At 34.8% G+C, this 19,131-nt stretch overlaps 2 protein-coding genes across 5 annotated transcripts in view; one reads left to right on the top strand and one right to left on the bottom strand.

Annotated features, from left to right (window-relative positions):
- The window catches only part of LOC110022081 (cytochrome P450 86A1), a 53,342-nt gene that overhangs the window by 27,198 nt on the left and 7,013 nt on the right, over positions 1–19,131 (top strand). Inside the window, exon 1 of one of the 4 annotated variants that reach the window (XM_020720869.1) lies at positions 6,805–7,112. The exons of the other annotated variants lie outside the window; for them this stretch is intronic. The gene's annotated coding sequence lies outside the window, so the exon portion shown is untranslated. Of the gene's footprint in view, positions 1–6,804; positions 7,113–19,131 lie in introns of those variants that run through there. 4 annotated transcript variants of the gene reach the window in all.
- LOC110022083 (WUSCHEL-related homeobox 9-like) lies at positions 4,791–5,866 on the bottom strand. The gene is made up of 2 exons (XM_020720870.1): positions 5,268–5,866; positions 4,791–5,142 (listed from the first exon to the last, which is right to left on the bottom strand). Exons 1-2 carry the CDS (start codon positions 5,605–5,607, stop codon positions 4,931–4,933), a joined length of 552 nt encoding a protein of 183 aa, XP_020576529.1. The 5' UTR covers positions 5,608–5,866; the 3' UTR covers positions 4,791–4,930.

The raw sequence follows: 19,131 nt of genomic DNA on the forward strand, positions 1-19,131 counted from the left end.
TTCTTTTAACAAAGTATAATTTGTACCAAGCTCTAGAAGTCCTTCGAAGTTAAAATGATAATTCATACCAACGAGAGTAATACAAACACATTGAAAAGTACAGTTACTAAAATCTGCACAAAACACAACATGACTCCGGAGCAGGGCTTTCACTCAATGCATATTCTCCCTTTGATTCTATTCATAAACTCTATGGAAACCTGAAAACAGAAACATGAATAGCATAAGATTTTAATTCTTCAATTAACAGGTTATTCCTTCAAACGAAACAGATAAGTAAAGTTTAGTTATTTGCAATTTTTTCCCTTCGTAAAGTCATCCCCAAAAAGTTCTAGCAATAAAAATTAATGAGATACGAGTAGTGCAATAGTGATTTATCAAAAAAGTGTTGTACAATACAATTGAAATTTAACGATCAAATATTAGCAACAATATTGTTGCCATGGAGATGAGAGAAAAGAAAAACAATGGAAGAAAAATAAAGCTTGATGCTAAGTTTTTCTCTAAAATTGGCATACAACAAATCACAGAAGATATTCAAAACATTAGTGGGCATTCAAAGCCCCAACCAATAGATGAATTTAGAGATACCATAAAAAAGTGCACTGAAAATATATATTTGCATCTTCATGATCCATCCAATAGAAGAAATGACAATCAAAGTATTCTCTAATATTTGCATTTTCAGCATTCATAAAAAGTGCTCCGAAAGTACAAAACATACAAGCACTCAATCAAACAAAAGAAAGTTTAATGTTTGATAAAATGATTCGAATGTTAATTAAAGAAGGTGGATAAACTCAGGAATCACATATTGCATCTGTTATGCACTCCCTCAAAGCAATCATCTCATCTGCACCTTCGCCAACTTGGCTGTTAAAATCTTCAGCATTCATTACTTCATCTGGTATGGACTGCCCAACCTGGAATTCAAATGCTTCAGGTGGTATATGCATGTCATCGACGTCAACCATATCGAAGTTCATATCAGAACGAGAGGGGTGCCTTCTAATGAAGTTGTGGAGTGTCATCGTCGCCATAACAATATGTATATGTTTTTTAAAAGGATATGTTGGCATATCACGAAGAATGACTCATTTCTTCTTCCATACTCTAAAAGTCCTTTTGATTACCCCGCGTAAGGAAGAATGACGTTTGTTGAACATCTCTTTCCTACCACGTGCGACACCACTTGACCTCTCAAAATCAGGAATGTGATATTTTGTATCGGCATATGACTTTAAATACCCTCTCTGTAAAGGATATCCGACATCCACCAAATAGTAATTGCATGACATTATTTACATTAATAGTAACCCTTGAAGAAAAAATCCACAAAATTAATAAAAGGCAACACACTTTGAGGCGGATGTGGGAAGCATTGCCTGCTGTTATTCATCGCAAAGCTAAAAAGACGGTTGTCATGTGCACTCCCTTTCCATCCGACCATCACAAATGCGAAGCACATGTTGAAGTCACATACATCCATTACATTTTGTGTAGGTGAACCACACCGTCCAATGTACGCAACCTTTTCATCGCTTGGGAGTCGGGCATCGACGTGCGTACCGTGTACCGTCAATTGCTGCCCCAATGCAGTTTTGTATTATTTGTTAATGATCTCTACGACAGAATGTAAATTAAATTTTGAAATGTGAAGAACAAACTGAATAGACTAACCTTAAAAATGGCATGTAACGTGCGTCATTGGTAATTTTGGTTGGAGTTCTACTGAAAGTTGGATCTTTTGGCTTAATTATTTGTGAAACTAGGTTAATTAGTGATCTTATACCAATAGAGAAGTATCGACTTATTGTCTCTGAGGAATATTGAAATCGCTCTATAATTGAAATCGCTCCATAGCTCCTCTGATTGATTCATTTTGAGATAAAATAAACAATGTAATTGTCAAAACTTCTCTTGTAGTTGTTATGGCTGAACCTACAAGGTCGTGATTCACTCGTAATTCGTTAAGAAGATAAAAAAAAATTGGTACAGACATACGCAATATGTTGCTGAATCTTATGGAATGGTCAGCAAGCATCTCGTCCACCCATTTATCCCCAATAAATGACGATGTCATTCGCGGTGTTCGTACTATGTTTGAGCGGTAGTACTCCATTAACAATATAAGAATGCCGCACCCATTCTTCTGCGGCGTTCTCGGTACGACACTTATCGTCGCCAATCCATCCTGTATGAATGTTTTATTAAGCGTAAACAATTTCCTAAAGGTAACATAGAGAGATAAACAAAAATGAAAAAAAAACATATTTTTAAAAATATACTACTCCAAAAAAAGCCAAAAACAATGTCCATATCAAATATTTCACCAAAAACCTAAAGCAAAATACTTCACCCTAAAAAATACTTCACCCTAAACCTAAAATACTTCACCCTAAACATAAAGCAAAATACGTCACCTAAAACCTAAAGCAAAACATTCATTACAATAAACAAAATACACTAGAAACGACATATGAAAGATTTATTTATCAATTGAGAGACACAAATAATCAAGCTGGAGCTCGGGGCGGAGCCTTTTAAAAATCTGCCTATAGGTTGGGTCCTCGAGAACTCTAACACATTTCAAGTAGAATAAAGGATCAACAAGAACTTTTGGAATTTCTTCTAAATAACTCATAAAACCATCAACAATGAGATCATCTGACATTGGTTCAATTGATATCGGAGCTTCAAATACAATAATTAGTCTATTAATTGAGCTTTGAATGAAAATATCTTTATTTTTTTTCCTTTTTTTCCATCTTACGCCTCTTTGATTTGCCAGTTAATTCAAGCTCCCTTGGGTTTATGCTAGGGCCTTTCACCTGAACCAATAACCTGATCGGGGATTATGTCAATTGAGATGCCAACAAATCCCTGCTCACTGGGGTTGAATGAATGTTGACCTGTGGCGACAACTCCCTTGAACATAACGTCCAATTTCTCTTCCAAGTCCGGCTCAATTCCGCATAACTTAATTTTTTTTGCATTTGGAACTGCCTGCAATAAATAAGGGGGGAGGGTGTGTGAGCATAGTTGACAAAATAGAAGTGTAAATGTTAATTAATTGAGGAGTTTGCAGGGGTACAATTATTACCTCTAACTTCTTGGTCCACCATTCATCTGAAGCATTCACGGTGCACTTGACAGGATCCCAACCCAATCCCGTCGATCCCCGTTTAAGTTCCTTCCATAACTTTCACTCCTTCTTTAGCTGATCCCATTTGTTCTTCAATTTCAGTCTATCATCATCTCGCCCTGTCATTTCTTTAATTTTTTTGGAAATATTATGCCACTCTTCTTTATTAAAGTAGGTGGTAGGCCTATTTTCAAGTTCAATCTCTTTAATACATAAGTTGCAGAAAATGTATGTCACATCCTTTTCCCACATTGTTGATGAAGTCCCTTCTTTATTTTTATTCATAATGCAACTAATGAAACATATAGATCAAATAATCCAATGACATTGAAAATAAAATAAAGCATCAAGAGCTCTGTCATTTCTTTAAAGTCCCTTTTTTGTTTTTTTTTATAGCTTTAAGAAGCTCATATTGCACTCAATGGTTAAAGGGGTCAAATACAAACAAAAATTTCTCACTTGTATGTAAAAGCTCCAAATATAAATTCAAACAGAGAAAAAAACATTTGGCAAGCGCAGCAAAGCTAGCAATCCAAACAACAAAATAATATGAGGAATAAATCCACAAATCCAATTTAAACCTAGCAAATTGCGTAAATTAAAATTAAAACAATCCAAACAACAAAACAATATGAGGAATGAAATAAAAAATATGAATTTCAGTTTTAAAAAAATAACCATTTTCTTTCATATGCAAACTAGATTAGCACAGAGAGTTGCATTGCTACCAATAATAAATCCACAAATCTCAAGAGCCATGGAATCTTGCAAATTTGTCTTAACAAAACTGCATTAATAATATCGAACAAAAGCTTCACAAAGATGTATCAATTCCGTCATGAACAAAAACGCGAACGGAAGACGGAGGAGCAATAAGAAGTAAACATATCAACTAAACTTCCACAGAAAAAAAAACCAAAACAAATATCATGAACAAAAATGATCGGATGAATAAACAGCGAAAAGAAAAACATCCAGCGACATCTTCATGGAAATATACAAATCGGAGAGCGACAAAGGATCAAGGAGATAAAAATTGAGGTTACTAGTGAGAACGAGAACAGAAGACGAAGGAGTTCTGCGAACGGAAGACGGAGTTCTGCGAAAGGAAGACGAAGGAGCGAACAACTAATAGAAGACGGAGGAGACGGAGGATTGCCGAGGAGTGCTATGCATGGGATCGAGCCATTACGAAATTAGGGCAGAGGAGACGGGCACACGAGATCGAGACGAGCGAAATTAGGGCAGAGGAGACGGGAGGGGCATCAGGGGTCTTTCGACAGCATTAAACGCGGTCCGCGTATAAACAAAAATCAAAACTGAGTTTCACCAAAAGTTGTGTGGGTGGTTTTTCCAAATAAAAACAGGTGATGGCGTTTTGAAAATGTCATCGCTCTAATAAAACTGTCCCAAACGCATCCTTATTCTTGAGGTTTTTAGTTTCTTTATTTGAACACTTGTATCTCTAATGTCGTACAAATTGAAATATTATTTTTTATTTGTTTCTTTTGAGAGCTGTTTATGTTCACCTAATAAGTTTTTTGCGCTACAAAAGCATCGACCAAAAAGAATAACAGACATGCATTTTAAAAATATCGCAATAAACGTCTCCTTAAATTTTTTCACAGTTACATCCCAGCCCTGCTCTCTCTCTGTCTCTCTCTCTCTCTCACCTCACACACGCACTGGTACAGACACGGAGTAACTATCAGTCTAGCTAGCTAGCTGCTCAAGACGGATAATAGGCGGCAATTAGCAAGTAGTATACGTATTTGCGAAGTGAAATTAGAAGAAGCCCAAGGTAAGGTCCAATGGCGGTTCTATTACAGCGTCGAAGAAGTGCACCTCTCCTGCCATGTTATTCCCCAGCGGAGAGTTTCTGGCCGTTTTGTACTGATCCTCTCCCACAACGTCGTAGTCATAGTTAGAAGTCAAAGGAAACAGCTTAAGCGTCTTCTTCTCTCCTCTCTTCATCTCCATTTCTTCGTTCCAGATACCTGCGTGCTTGCGCAGCATATTAATGTATGTAAACAGTTAATTAACTATGCATATTCCCCTGCATGGAATTATAATAGTATGCGTCGAAGATATTTCACATCTTTTGAATGGTATGATGATAGACCTGACAGCTTAGTTACTGGGAACTTCCTATGCTCTGAGGGTTCTATAACGAAAAGTTCACTATGTACTGGTGACGTCGGAGCTGGTGGTGGGCGGCGGCGCTTCTTTTGAGGGTGGTGGTGGCGTTCACGGGCCTTGTGGTTTTGAAACCAATAAAAGACGTTCTTGTTCTCAATCTTGCCGAAGGAACTGAGATGGTATGAGATCTTCTGGATTTGCTCCGTGCTTGGTGTTCGCAGCCCCGCGCTAAAGAGATCCATCAGCACCTTCACTTGCTCAGCCGTCGGATTCCATCTCCCGCACTTAGCCCCTGCCTTGCTACACAGCCCGGCCTCCTCCATCCCACACCTATCTAACAGCCAACTGTAAATTGTTTTGGCCCTTCCTTATGACGTTGTATTTCTGTTCTAGCTTCTCTTCTTATACGTCTTCTTTAGAAATCCGCACCAACTCTGTTCTAGCAGCAGGTTGCTAGCTATTGAGAAGATGAACTCTGATGAACCTTTTTGTTCTTGACTATCTATGCACTTCTGCTCAACAGATTGCTAGAAATTTGATTAAGGTACTACTGAGCATTAAATATCTCATGGATTTATAAATACACACACTAGCGCATCTGAGTGAGATTGGAGAGATAGCGATTCATGATGGTATGTTGTAGTAGTGTGAGTGGAGACAAGCGCGAAAGCTGCCACTCTTGAAAAAGTTTGGCACTCCGAGGGCAGACATCCTTCTTTTCTTTATTCCGGTCATGCATATGGGATTGTCGTGTTTAATCGCGCCCTTGTCTTATTATGCGTCTTCATTTACAATAGTCAATTCCGAGCGATACTGATTTTAATTACAAGTCTCAATTCCCGGCGTGTGCGGCTTATTTAATTGCCCTCACCTTGCCCGGATTTGGTCGTCCTGCTGACAATGTATTTTGATTTTCCGAGCGCCGTATGTCATTAAAAAAATACGTTTGGGAGTGATTTTTTGTCAATGGCAGTGACTAAAATAACCAAAAATACTCTTTTGTCGTGAAAGCCTTCCGTCAATAGGAATTTCTGTAGAGAAAAAATAATTACCTTTTAGATAAAGATGATTAGAGGGCAATTCTTGTCTTTGATTCAAACTTTTAGGTTGATAAATGTTCATCTACAAGTATATTCAACACAAATTAATTCTCACCGTCCATTTTCCTGCCTGATGATAGTTGAACTTCTAGTAGACATTCTTTAGGCTAGGCTTGAGGATTTTCTCCATTTTTTTAATATTAAAATGATCCGTGATATTCATCCATCACTTAGAAAATGAAAATGTATTTATAGTTCGTAAGACCTAATGTACAAAATGATGTTAAGAAGGTAGCAAATGCTGAATTATTTTTAAGTGATCAGCTATCAGCGTTAGGAAGCGTGATGTGTATATAATGACATCTTTATTTATAGGTGTTGCTGCAATACAAGTGCATTTTATACATCGGAAAGTAACTAGTACTGGCCTCGTCGTTTCAGAGAGGCCCTCCCTAACTATTAGCTAGGCGTAACTTTTGGAAAAAAATGGCTTTCTTGAAAGTTGAGTTATGCCATCCTTTAAGGGTTACAATTTGCATGTATCAGTGACTTTTTTTTAATACCCCCATTAAAAATGTCCAAGCAGAAAGCATGGAGAAGAAACTTCCCCCTTTAAATGTTAAAATAGATGAGCCGTTCGGGAAAAGAGAGAGCAATCAAGAAGCAGGTAGCGGGTATCCATATTCCCTTTGCAGATGGAAAGTGTTGGGAGCAAGGAAAAGCAGTGTGTAAACTCTCTTCCTACAAATCCCACAAGCGGACCCGCTGATCGATTTTCCAGCCATCAAGTACTCTCTTGGGTTCAGAGATTTATTTCTTTATCAATACAAATTAAAATCTGTTTTCCGTGCAGTTAGCTGCATGCAATTCCCGATGTAGTCCACTCTCTCCTTTCTCTCTCTCTCTAGCTTTTCATCTCCACTCACGGACATCTCTCTCTAGGCTGTCTAGGTCTAGTTCCATTTGCCGATCTCATCGTTTTATTATAGAAATCATCAATTTATGTCGTTTTATTATAGAAATCATCAATTTGTGTTATCATAAAAAAATTTCAAATCTTTGAAGAAGAAATCTCGAGGCAGTACCATCGAGATAAGCATGAACTTCGAAACATTAAATACTCGGATTATATTATAAATCAAAAGATCATCACAACTTTTTTTTTGTTCGATTTCCTCTTTTTTCTACATTTATTCGATTTCCTCTTTTTTCTATATTATATTTATTTGCATAGTTCATAATTTATTATTTTTTATTTTTTATCAATTATTAAAATTTTATAACATAATTTTAATTATTCATTTATTTGACTAGAGATTTTAAAGTTTTTTTAATGGAAAGATTGCTTGTAATTGGCCTTGAAAAAAAGTATTTTTATGATATTATGTGATTTTTTTTTAGTAATAGATTGGGTCCTCCCACTATTTTGTGTGCGTAGATTTTTTTTTCAGCGTGTCATATATTAATATATTTTTTGTGGTATTTTATCTTTTTGTTATTTCTCGTTTCTCATATCTAATAGATATTTCCATATAAAAAAAACTTTTTTTAATATTAGTTCATGATATTAATGTGATACGGTCATCATAAAGTTTTAAATTGATAATTTTGATTGCTTGAACTTTGGGCTTTGAAAAATAAAATTTTTGGTTTATTAATCTAGTAGGGGCTTCTCTAAATACTCACCAAAGTATTTAATATATGAGATATTAAGTGTGAATGCACCATAGGCAGATGGAAAAACATTTCAATCATTCAATTGTTGTGAAAAAAAAATGACGACAATAAAGCGAAAAACGGAACGAGAAATTCACAAAACAGAAAAACACAGTGGAACCACACAGATTTAAGTGGTTCAACAAAGTGCCTATGTTCACGGAGTTGTAGAGGATTTTATTGCTTTGAGGATTACACAGTCGATCGCCTCGACGTTTACAAGAAACTTTCCTCTCTCTCTCTCCTCTCTCTCACTACCCACGAGCCCTTACAGAAGAAGAAAACACAAAAAAGGGGAAACCCGATGGAGGAAGCCACTATGCGATAGTATTTCTTCCGTAAGTTTAATCGTAACCCTTTCTTCTTCCAGCCAAAGCCCTTTTAAAACCTTTCAATTCAAGGCCCATTAAGGAACGTTTTTATTTTGTGAATCTAGAAGAAGCAAAAACAAGGAGATGAGAAAGCAATATTGAGCAATCATAATTTTTGCATTCCTGAATTCACCAACAGGAGAAAGGCGGGAGAATTAAATAGAAGAAGGAAGGAATTAAATCCAATTTAATTAACTTTCATAAATGTAGAAACTGTCAAATCGAATCGTGGACCGAGTTCCACAATACTCAACAATTCTCTCACTTGGAGGCTGGACACAAATTGCACCATCCATTAACTGCGTCGCCCTTTTCTCTAAAAGTGATATCCTCTATCTCTGCAACTCAAAGACCCGGTTTTCATGTTAGAAGGCCAGCTGAAGTCGAACACAACTTCAGCTTCTCAAGAGTAACACCCTTAGCCGACATATCAGCATCAACATAACATTGTACCTCCAAGCTCTTTCTTGGGTTACTCATGTGTTTGCTTACAACTTCCACTACATGGGCAATATCATACATCTGCTGAAAGTTTTTTTCAATAAGTTCAGTCTTGTACCTCTTACTATCATCAAACTCAGTCTTCAATCAGTATACTCGCTTGTTGTGCAATGTCTTCTTCCCTGTTAGAAGTTTTGTCAGCTCCCAAGTCTGATTCTCTGGCAGGGAATTCGTCACCTTCTTCATTGCCAACTCCCACTTGCTCAAATTTTCATTTTGCAAGATTTTTTTACAGCTCTAACTCATGTGAACAAGCATGCAATGTCACAGATCTGTCGTGCTCTCTACAACCGTAGTGACAACAGTATTTTATAAACATGTAGTCATATATAGTTTGTCAGTTTTCTTACCCCGAGTCAGTACTAGTGCTCTTTTGGTAGCCTTCTAGATATTATCTAAGAACACTACTGAATGATCACCCTCATTGAGCTGTCCAACAGAAATAATGTTTTTTTTCAACTCAGGAATGTGTTTGACCTTTTACAAAGTTCATTTGCTCTTGTTAGGGAGTGTAATATCAATATCTCTCATCCCCACCACGTTCAGAGCTTTTTCATCAGCCAGATATATCTTCCCAAAGTCACCTTCAACATAATTCCGCATTAACTCTCGATGGGAAGATATATGAAAAGAAGTCTCTGAATCCACTATCCAGTCATCAACAGAACTATGAGTTGTTAGCAATGGTGCATCTTGTATTTTTTCAGTTACAACATTAGCGTTATCATTCTCTTTCTTCTTGGGATTCCTGCAGTTCTTCTTTATGTAGTCAGCTTTGCCACAATTCCAGCAGATTGTCTGTTTACCAGACTTTGATTTTGATTTTTCTCTGTTTGAGTTTTTGTCATTTGATTTTCTCTGGAATCAACATTCAATGCCTAACTCAAACTCGAGATCTCACCAAAATCTTTCTTGCGCACCTCCTCAGCCAAAATCAAATTACAAATATCATCGTATTTCAATTTAGACTTACCTGCAAAACTGCTAATTTTCATCCTCATGACTTCTCAGCTATTTGAAAATGAAATCAACAATATCAACGCACGTATCTCATCGTCAAAATTAATTTTCACAGACGACAATTGATTTGTGATGGTATTAAAATTATTCAGATGTTAAGCGACAGACACACCTTCTACCAACTTCAAGTTGAATAATTTTTTTATCAAGTGCATATTGCTATTCATCGATGGCTTTTCATATATACCTAATAAAGCCACCATGAGATCGGTAATAGTCCTCTCATTGATGACTTTGTGGGCAACGAATCTTGATAGAGTTAATTGAACAACCCCCAGAACTGATCTAATAGTTTCCGTTCCGCATCGTCCATCTTCTCCGGTCGCTTTCCCAATAACGAAAGATGAAGTTTCTTCGCATAGAAGTAGTCTTCTATCTACATCCTCCAGTAACCAAAATCTTTGCCAATAAACTTCTCGATCCCTGATGACATCACTTTATCTCTAGTCATCGTTCTTCCTTAGATCCGAAACCACATCTTTGAAATCAGTTGTTGTGAAAAAAACGAATGCAATAAAGCGAAAAACGAAATAAGAAATTCACAAAACAGAAAAACACAGTGGAAATAGACAGATTTAAGTGGTTCGACAAAGTGCCAACGTCCATGGAGTTGCAGAGGATTTTATTGCTCTGAGGATTACACCGTCGAGCGTCTCGACGTTTACAAGAAACTCTCCTCTCTCTCATCCTCTCTCTCTCTCTCCTCTCTCTCTCACTACTTGTTAGCCCTTACAGAAGAAGAAAACACAAAAAGGGGAGATCCGGTGGAGGAAGCCACTATGCGATAGTATTTTTTCTATAAGCTTAATCGCATACCCTTTCTTTTTCCAGCTAAAACCCTTTTAAACCTTTCAATTCAAGGCCCACTAAGGAAAGTCTTTAATTTGTGAATTCTCAAGAAGCAACGGTGGGATTATAGGAGATATGAGAAAGTAATATTAAGCAATCATAATTATTTCTTTCCTCAATTCACCAACAGGAGGAAGCGGGAGAATCAAATAGAAGAAGAAGGAATTAAATGTAATTTAATTAACTTTCATATATGTCGAAACTGTCAAATCTAATCGTGGATCAGGCTCCACAATACTCCACATTAATTATGTTCGATTGATGAGATTATGGAGGAATTAGTCATGGAGGGGTTGTGGTTCAAACCGGAGTACTCTTTGATATGATAAAAGTTCTCCCAACAAGTTATATCAATAACAGAGATTATAGCATATTCGTACATTTGTAAATTTATTCTTATTAAACGATTTATGAAAAAGTTTAATTTCATTGTTAAAATTTTCAAGGAACTTTTATATGATAGTTAAAGATGAGAATATATTTTTTTCTTTTTTTATAAATATTTTTATAACATGTGATTTCCATTTGAATTAGTTCTATTTAATTTAAAATTTGTTATAAACGTGATTTCGGTTGATTGGTTTCCTGTGGAAAGCATTTGATCCGAGTATTTTTGTATGGAATTACTTGTTGAATTAATTTCTTATGTTTCTTTCAATTTTGTGGTTAAAGAACGCATGATTTTAAAAATATGATAAGATGAAGATTAGATCATGAACATCCCTTAATTAGTGTTATCTAATGTTAAAATCGGACTGAACAAAATGATATGAACCAACTTTTGAACTTGATAACTATTGAATTGACTTGATGAATTAGACAATTATTTTAATTATTATTATTATTTTTTTTTTGATAAAATTATTTATTCGTTATTGATTGTTATACCATGCATTTGGAAGACAATGCAACTCGGCATAATTGAATGCGGTGAGCTGATTTGAAATTCTATTTAATTCTTAACAAGAGGTAAGTTCATTTATAAGTGACATAGACACTAAAAGTAAGCAAGCAAAATTATAAATATTTTTTAATTCGATAAATAGAGTCATATATCCATACTTCAGTTATGCCTAGCTCTGTTATCGATCATACACAATGTTAAATTATTTTCTACGCTTATTATATATTTTTTTATTATTTCAATTTCAGAGATTTTGATTGTTTAACATAACTATGCTGACATAAAATTGCTCTCGTGATGCTTGTGATCCTACTATTAGGTCTATAGTAGTTGCATGCTTTATATGGCTTGAGCAGATAATCTACTAAATCATTAGCGCAAACTATAACAAGAGAAACCTCTTGTTTTTGCCATGAAATAAAGTAGTTGCTAAAAGTTCAAACTCATCAAAAAGAGTTAGTAATGACATACATACAAATCTTCATCCTTAAAAGTTCCATCTAAGTTGATCAAAATTGCCAATAACTCATTGAAAGCAGTAATGTGATCGTAGATAGTGGTATCTGGGTGGTATTCAGACTGGAATAATCTTTTCTTCATCAGAAGCTTATTCTGACTGTCTTCACGAGAAATTTGTCCTCCAACGTCATAACCTGTATACCAAAGCCTCATTTTTAAATGAAAACTTCTGCTCTCTAGACATGCACGGACGAATTGTTCCACACACCAAGCAGTTGATCACCTTCCAATTCTTCTCTTGCATTTCTTCTAGTTTCTTTTCTTCGATGGCAATGTGTAGACATTTCTGAAAAAGTGAGCCTAGAACCTCGCATTGTTATATGCCAAAATGATCAATACTGTCAAACACCACCACAAATTTTGCCCTTGAGACTATAGTTCTCATCCATGGTGATGAAAAGGTTGATGCCATACTAACAGGAGATTTTGGTGCTTCCATCATTTTTACAAATAAAATGTAGTATTCAAGTTCAGGTGAAAATTACAATAAAGCCTAAGGCGAGCTGTCAACTCTGATTCCACTTGTTGGAAAATCAGATATTTTCCACTGTAAAACTAACTTCACTATGAACAGTACTTGTGAATTGTATTATACACGTGAATAGTATTTACTCATGCTACAACAACAAACCAGAATACGAATATTGGGTACTACTACAAATTAAAAGAATATCAAAATACTAAAGTATGAGAAATGGAAAGAACACACAAAGATTTACGAGATTCGACAATTTACCTACATCCTCTGGCAACATTGCAATAGATCACTTCACTATCTCAATTATAAATTACAACTTTGGGTAATTAGTTAAAATGAACCACTGCATACTAGGATATCTTTTTACAGGACCTCCTCAAATATTTAAGCAAGCAAAGTGAAATTTTTTAGATCATAGAACCAAGTGATGTAAGGCGTTTTTATAGGCTCCGATCATCCCTTATTCATAATCGATGCGGGATTTTTTAAAACGGGCTATATGGCAATCCCTTGTAATTACACTAATTCTCATGTAGTCATATGATCTTATTTAATAAGTAAATCCTAATTTAGATTAAAATTTATTGAGGCTGGCATTGAGACCTTCAAACGCAACATGGTGCTGTCAAGTTCTAGAGTACTCACTTGAAGTTAAATAAACATTAGTTTATCTTAATGTTTTTGCTTTTGGTCAACAAAGATGAATTATTTTAGCATATCTACATGGATGTGTTCTTCAATTACATCACATAGGTCATGCCACTGTATGTCATAGTCACAGTATTTGTGGAGCACAATTTTCATCATTGAAATTTGGCATTGAGTGCATTGGCATTCATCGTTTAAAGTATTTCTTCTTGCAGATGGCAATCGGTACTTCAACCATTGAAACCCATAATTGAGTGCCTAATTAGTTCTTCAGCTAGTGGGACATCCAATATCATAGTTTAATGCAACTCTAGCCTATGAATTTGATTGTTATCACCTTAGCGTATGAATCCTCATCCATCTCCATCTCTCTCAACCTCGAAAATTTTTCCTACCTCAAATCTGTTATCTCCCTTAATCAAAGGGCAATTGTTCGCCCCTTTGATCACCTTTTAAAGGGTGGCCACTGCATGGTGTCCTCATTTTCTTCTTAGTAGCCCCTCAGGCTTCCCTTCTCACACCCACCCTCCTAGTTTAACCAAAAATCAATAATAGAGAAGCCTCTCCCCTGCATTCTTCTTCCTCAATCAAAAGTTGTTGTCGACAAACCCTTAATTCTTTTCTTTCTCCTTCAACAGTGAGCTTTCTTTTACTTCTTTGTCTTATTTCTTGTTTTTTTTTCTTCATTTGTTGTTTTCTCCTCCTTACTTTTTGCTATTATTATAGCAAAAAGTATTTCATCTTCTCCAGTTAAGTGATTAAGTAAGGTTAGATAATATTATTTATAGTATATTTATTTATAAATAATATTACTGATCATATTATTTATTAAATATTTATTCAAAGTTCTTTATGATATATACAAATTATAATCCTTTGTGCAATTTTTAGCCCGGTTGATTGGCTCAAAGAGTAATGGTTTTATTGAAAATCATCAAATTTTCTTGAGTGGTGTTTTCTTCTCTATTATATAGTGTCTTGATAAAAATTATTATATATAAATTGATATATAATGGAAAAATAACTGACTGGTGAGTCAGGTTTAGATATATATGATTAAATATATATGATATGATTGGATATGTTGGTGTTTAAATAGAATTACATTGATTATAATTTATTATATAAATGATCATGAGCATCATCATACTAGAAACTACCTTAGAATATGTGATACTTCATTATTTGAACATGATAACTTAATGGGTATAAGGTAAATTATGCATTTTTTATTATCTATGTTGTATGCTTCAATGCCTTGCTATTTATACTTTAATAAATATAAGTTGTTTGTTGGGATTGAGTAGTCAAATTTATTAATTTTCTTCATAACAAATTTAATTAATTAGTTTGTTGGAAAATCATCAAAAGAGGAGAATTTTTAGCAATAGGCTTTTATTTGATATTTTTTGGTTTATGAAGTAGTTTAGTTTGTCTTATTATTGAGTTTTGATAATTTTGATTTTGAAGTTATTTCTTACGATTTCTTTTAGTTTGTTGTTTTATCTTACTTTTTGTGACTTGTGCCTGTAGCATGAATTCTATGAATATGAAATGAGATATTAGTTACTTTATATAGTCTTATATTTATAATTACTTTTATATGAGCATGTCAGCCGTTTTTTTTAACTTCGTGATTTGAAAAAGTAGTGATTTTGTGTTTTTGAAAATAATTTAAATATGAATATAATCTTTTTTTTATTTTTAAAAGTAACATTTTAATTTTGAAATAGGTTAGACCAAACGGGTCTCACATTTTAAATAGTTTAAATGATTGAATACAATACTACAAGTAATACACTTATCCCGAAGAATAAATATATCACTTGTAATAGGGGCTCAATCACCTAGACTAATAAACTTTGTGAGATCCGTTTTAGTCTCCGAAATATTTTATAAAAAGACCAACAAGTTTCCCTACCTAATACGAGGATTAGATAGAATTTATTTTATCTGGGTTTCAGGTTCCATATAGAGACAAACTCCTATAGTTAATTACATCTTAAATGACTGGGGGTCACTTAAGAAAACTCTCGATTAAGATCAGATGGTTTTGCTTTCAAGATTTCAAAGTTTAGGTTTTCACGATTGGACATGGGAAAAATCAAATGGGGATTGCTCAAAATAGGAACAATTATTTAAGGAATCCAAAGGGAAGAAAAGTAGGGGATATCACAGATCTGGGGAAAACCCCGGTGAACTCCCAAATATCCTATTGTTTGGCTTTACGTCTTTGAAGTGATGTAATTTGATATTCCAATCCTGCAAATTATTTAGGATTTAGGACTTATGTTTACAAAATATCGGACTGTGCAAAGAACCTAAAAATATAGGAGGATTTACACCTTACAACACGGTAACCTCAGAATCCTAAAGCGTTAAGACTTATAATTGCACAACAGAGTTGTGCAAAAGCCTGAAGGGTGATCCTATGGGTTATTATTTAAACTAAAGAGAGTGATAGGTGATGTGAATGTGTTTTGCTGCTGCAGATCCACCTGAAAATTGTTCCTCGTCGTGCTGCCCACGATGTTTGCTCCAGGCTCTTCGTAGTAGCACCTCCTGGCTCAGTTTTAGTTTTGAACATATTCTTAACTACTAGGTTATTCTATACTAAGGCATAGCATATCAAAATAACTAAGCATGCAGTGTGAAAGAAAAGTAACAATGTACTGTATAGTAAAAAAGGAAAGACAGTATAACATGCTGGAAGAAGAGTATAACATACTATAAAGAGTAGTATAACAAGATATAATAAATTAAACCTGTACACTTGGTAGGTTCATTGCTCCTTTAAGTTTAGCTATTATGCGCTGTGTGAAAGAGGAAAATATGACCTGAAAAAGAGTTAAAAAAAAACAGGTAAATCGTAGGAAAAATGACAAATAAATAAAATAAATAAAATAGTAGGAAAAATGACAAATAAATAAAATAAAATACAATACCACATATAAAAGGCCAAAAATAGGAAATTTATATGTGATATTGGGATGTCTCCAATTGCCAGAAGGATTTGAATGTAAGGCAGACTCAAATCCCAGAATATTGGGTTTCAGTTTTGGTCAAGTTAAGGTAAGAATTTTATTATTTGATCTAATTAAATCAGTCATGAATAAATCAGTCATGATCTAATTAAATCAGTCATGAATCACAATCTAGTGCACCCTCGTGCCTAGTGTCCTAATTATTTTACAAACTGGGGTCAGATGTTTGGTCTTTTATGATCATTTGAAAATTAGGAGGATGAACTCTCTCAAAGTGTGCTCATGAGATCTAAAAAACCTACACTTTAGTTTGGGCCTGAAGTGGTTCTAAAGTGTCTAACATCAGTTAAGTGTCCTTTCAACTAACCCTCAAACATCTTTAGATTAAGCTTAGCTCATCATCAGGCTCCTAAAACCTAAAGGGTAAACATATAGCTTTGGCAAAAGAGTTGTGAGGTGTGCTTCAAACCTAGTTAGGGTAGTTGGATTTAAGTTGATTCAAAGCTTAAGAGACCTAAATGCAAGTCTAATGATCTTTCAATCCATGTCCCTAATTGTTATCTAAACTTTCACCTTTTTCCAACCCCCAACTATTCTTCGAATTTACAATTTTATCTTTCATATGCAAAAAGGAAATCAGAAATTCTCATTTTTAACTTGACCGTTAAAAAATAAAATAAAATAAACGAAAAGGAGACCGATCCATTTTTAAAACAAAGTCGAATCAATAAAACTTAAAACGAAATCATGAATGTATCGGTCTAAAAAGAACGTTTAAATTCGTAAAAGGTAAAAAGGCGATCTCCAAAAATCAACACTTAAAATATTCAAATTGATATATGAAAGCCTCAATATGTAAATCAAACTTTAATGAATAAAGCTTTAAAAATGCAATTTGAATTTCATTAAATCAAGCCTCAAGGTCCTTGAATCAATCTTAGAAAGATATCATTTTCTCACTTTTCATCAACGCATGACAATTTCATGAATTTCTAAACCCCTTTATATATTTAATTTACATCAACCCTATATTCTCTCCAAATAAAATTGTACAAGCCCTTTTACATTTCATAAAAAAAGAGACACTAATTAATGAGAGAAGTAATTCTCTAGCCTTCTAGAAAAACATATAAATGTCAAAAATAATTTAATCTCGTCTTTCATAAAAAATTTATAATGAGATATAAATCCAACATGGTGAAGACAGAGAAATATTTTTACCCTTTATCCAGCTCCAAAGAGCCAAAATCGAGCCTCAACAAGTGGGAAAACACGTAGCAATAATAGGGAATGAACATAGAGCCTCAAATCAATATCCCACCTATCATGCATTTCAGATTTTTGCAAATAGGCCAACCAATGTTCTCAGATTTTTGCAAAGATAACATGCATATGTTTCAGGTTTTGCAAATAAGCCCCGCAAATATTTCAGATTTTTGCAAATATAACACCCAAATGTTTCGGGTTTTGCAAATAAGCCCGCAAATATTTCAGATTTTTTGCAAATATAACACCAAATGTTTCGAGTTTTGCGAATAAGCCCGCAAATATTTTAGATTTTGCGAATAGACCACCCTATGTTCTCAGATTAATGGTTCCATAGTAGCAACCTTCCATACTCCTTTTGGAAATAAATAAAACAAGTGTAAAAAAAATAAATGAATAATAAAAATAAAAAATAAACTTAACCGGCTATCAACAGATGGAATCGAGAGATTTCAGAGATTATGCATTGCTTTGAACTACAGTAAAGGGAACAATATTCAACTTATATGATAATGGGAAAGAGGCAATTCTAATAAGATTGGATGAACAAATTAGGAAAAGTTTTGAGAAAATTTTTTTTTTTTTTTGCCTTAGCAGTCAAGTAATATATGCCATAGCAAGAGATGTGCACCAAAGCTATGGCTAAATAGTGTAATGGAATCTAGGGAGTTGAAAGTTCCACGAAAGGATAAGGCTACCAGTTAACACCATAGGCATGCAGGATTCTCTGAAAAGTCAGATATGAGCAGCTCCAAAAAATAAAATGTGTCATTCCAAACCAAGGAAAAGGCAGGTGATTCACAGCAAGCGATTCACAACAGTGCCAGTAAGAACAAACATAACAGTCGTAGAATGCATGCAGATTGTTACAAAATTAAACTTGAAATGCTCAAACATGATTGGTACGAGCAGAAGTTAGAAGACCACATCTGTTAAACTCATAGCTCCGACACCTATCTGATAGATGATTTGCCTTACATAGTCCCAAATAGCATATTTAAACATTAAATGTAATGATCATACCTCAGTTTATCCCCTCAAAATGCTCACTGGACCAAGGTCTTTTTATGAAAACCTAGAGCAACTTCAAGACAAAGATCAGAGAAAATCCGGCAGCACCTCCACTTTCTCAGAATTTCGACCCCCTAGACTTTCCACAGTAAAGAAGAAGTAAAACAGCCTTTCGAAGAGCAAAGGAAAAAAAAATGCAGTCTCTTCAACAGCACCCCAAAGCTACTCCTCTCCTTTTTTTTTCCAGAAATTTTCAACTACCTTCAGGTCGCATAGGATGAAAAGAACAAGTAGGAATGAAATTAGAGTAGATTTTGGCAGCACCTCCCCACTCTCAGAAATTTCAGCCAGCCCTAGACCTTCCCAAAGTGGGATTTTTATAGCAAAGAAAAGAGAAAGGAGAAGCCACCAACCAGCCTCCCTGGTAAGCAAATCAACCAGCCTCCCTGGTAAGCAAATCAAGTAAAGGGGGAGGATGAGAAGGATTTAAGGCAAGAAGAAATGCAGCCTAGGGCAGAGGACAGAGGAAGGGTCGGCCAG

The sequence above is a fragment of the Phalaenopsis equestris genome, unplaced genomic scaffold (genome assembly GCF_001263595.1).
Source record: "Phalaenopsis equestris unplaced genomic scaffold, ASM126359v1 Scaffold000167, whole genome shotgun sequence".
Taxonomy (NCBI): domain Eukaryota; kingdom Viridiplantae; phylum Streptophyta; class Magnoliopsida; order Asparagales; family Orchidaceae; genus Phalaenopsis; species Phalaenopsis equestris.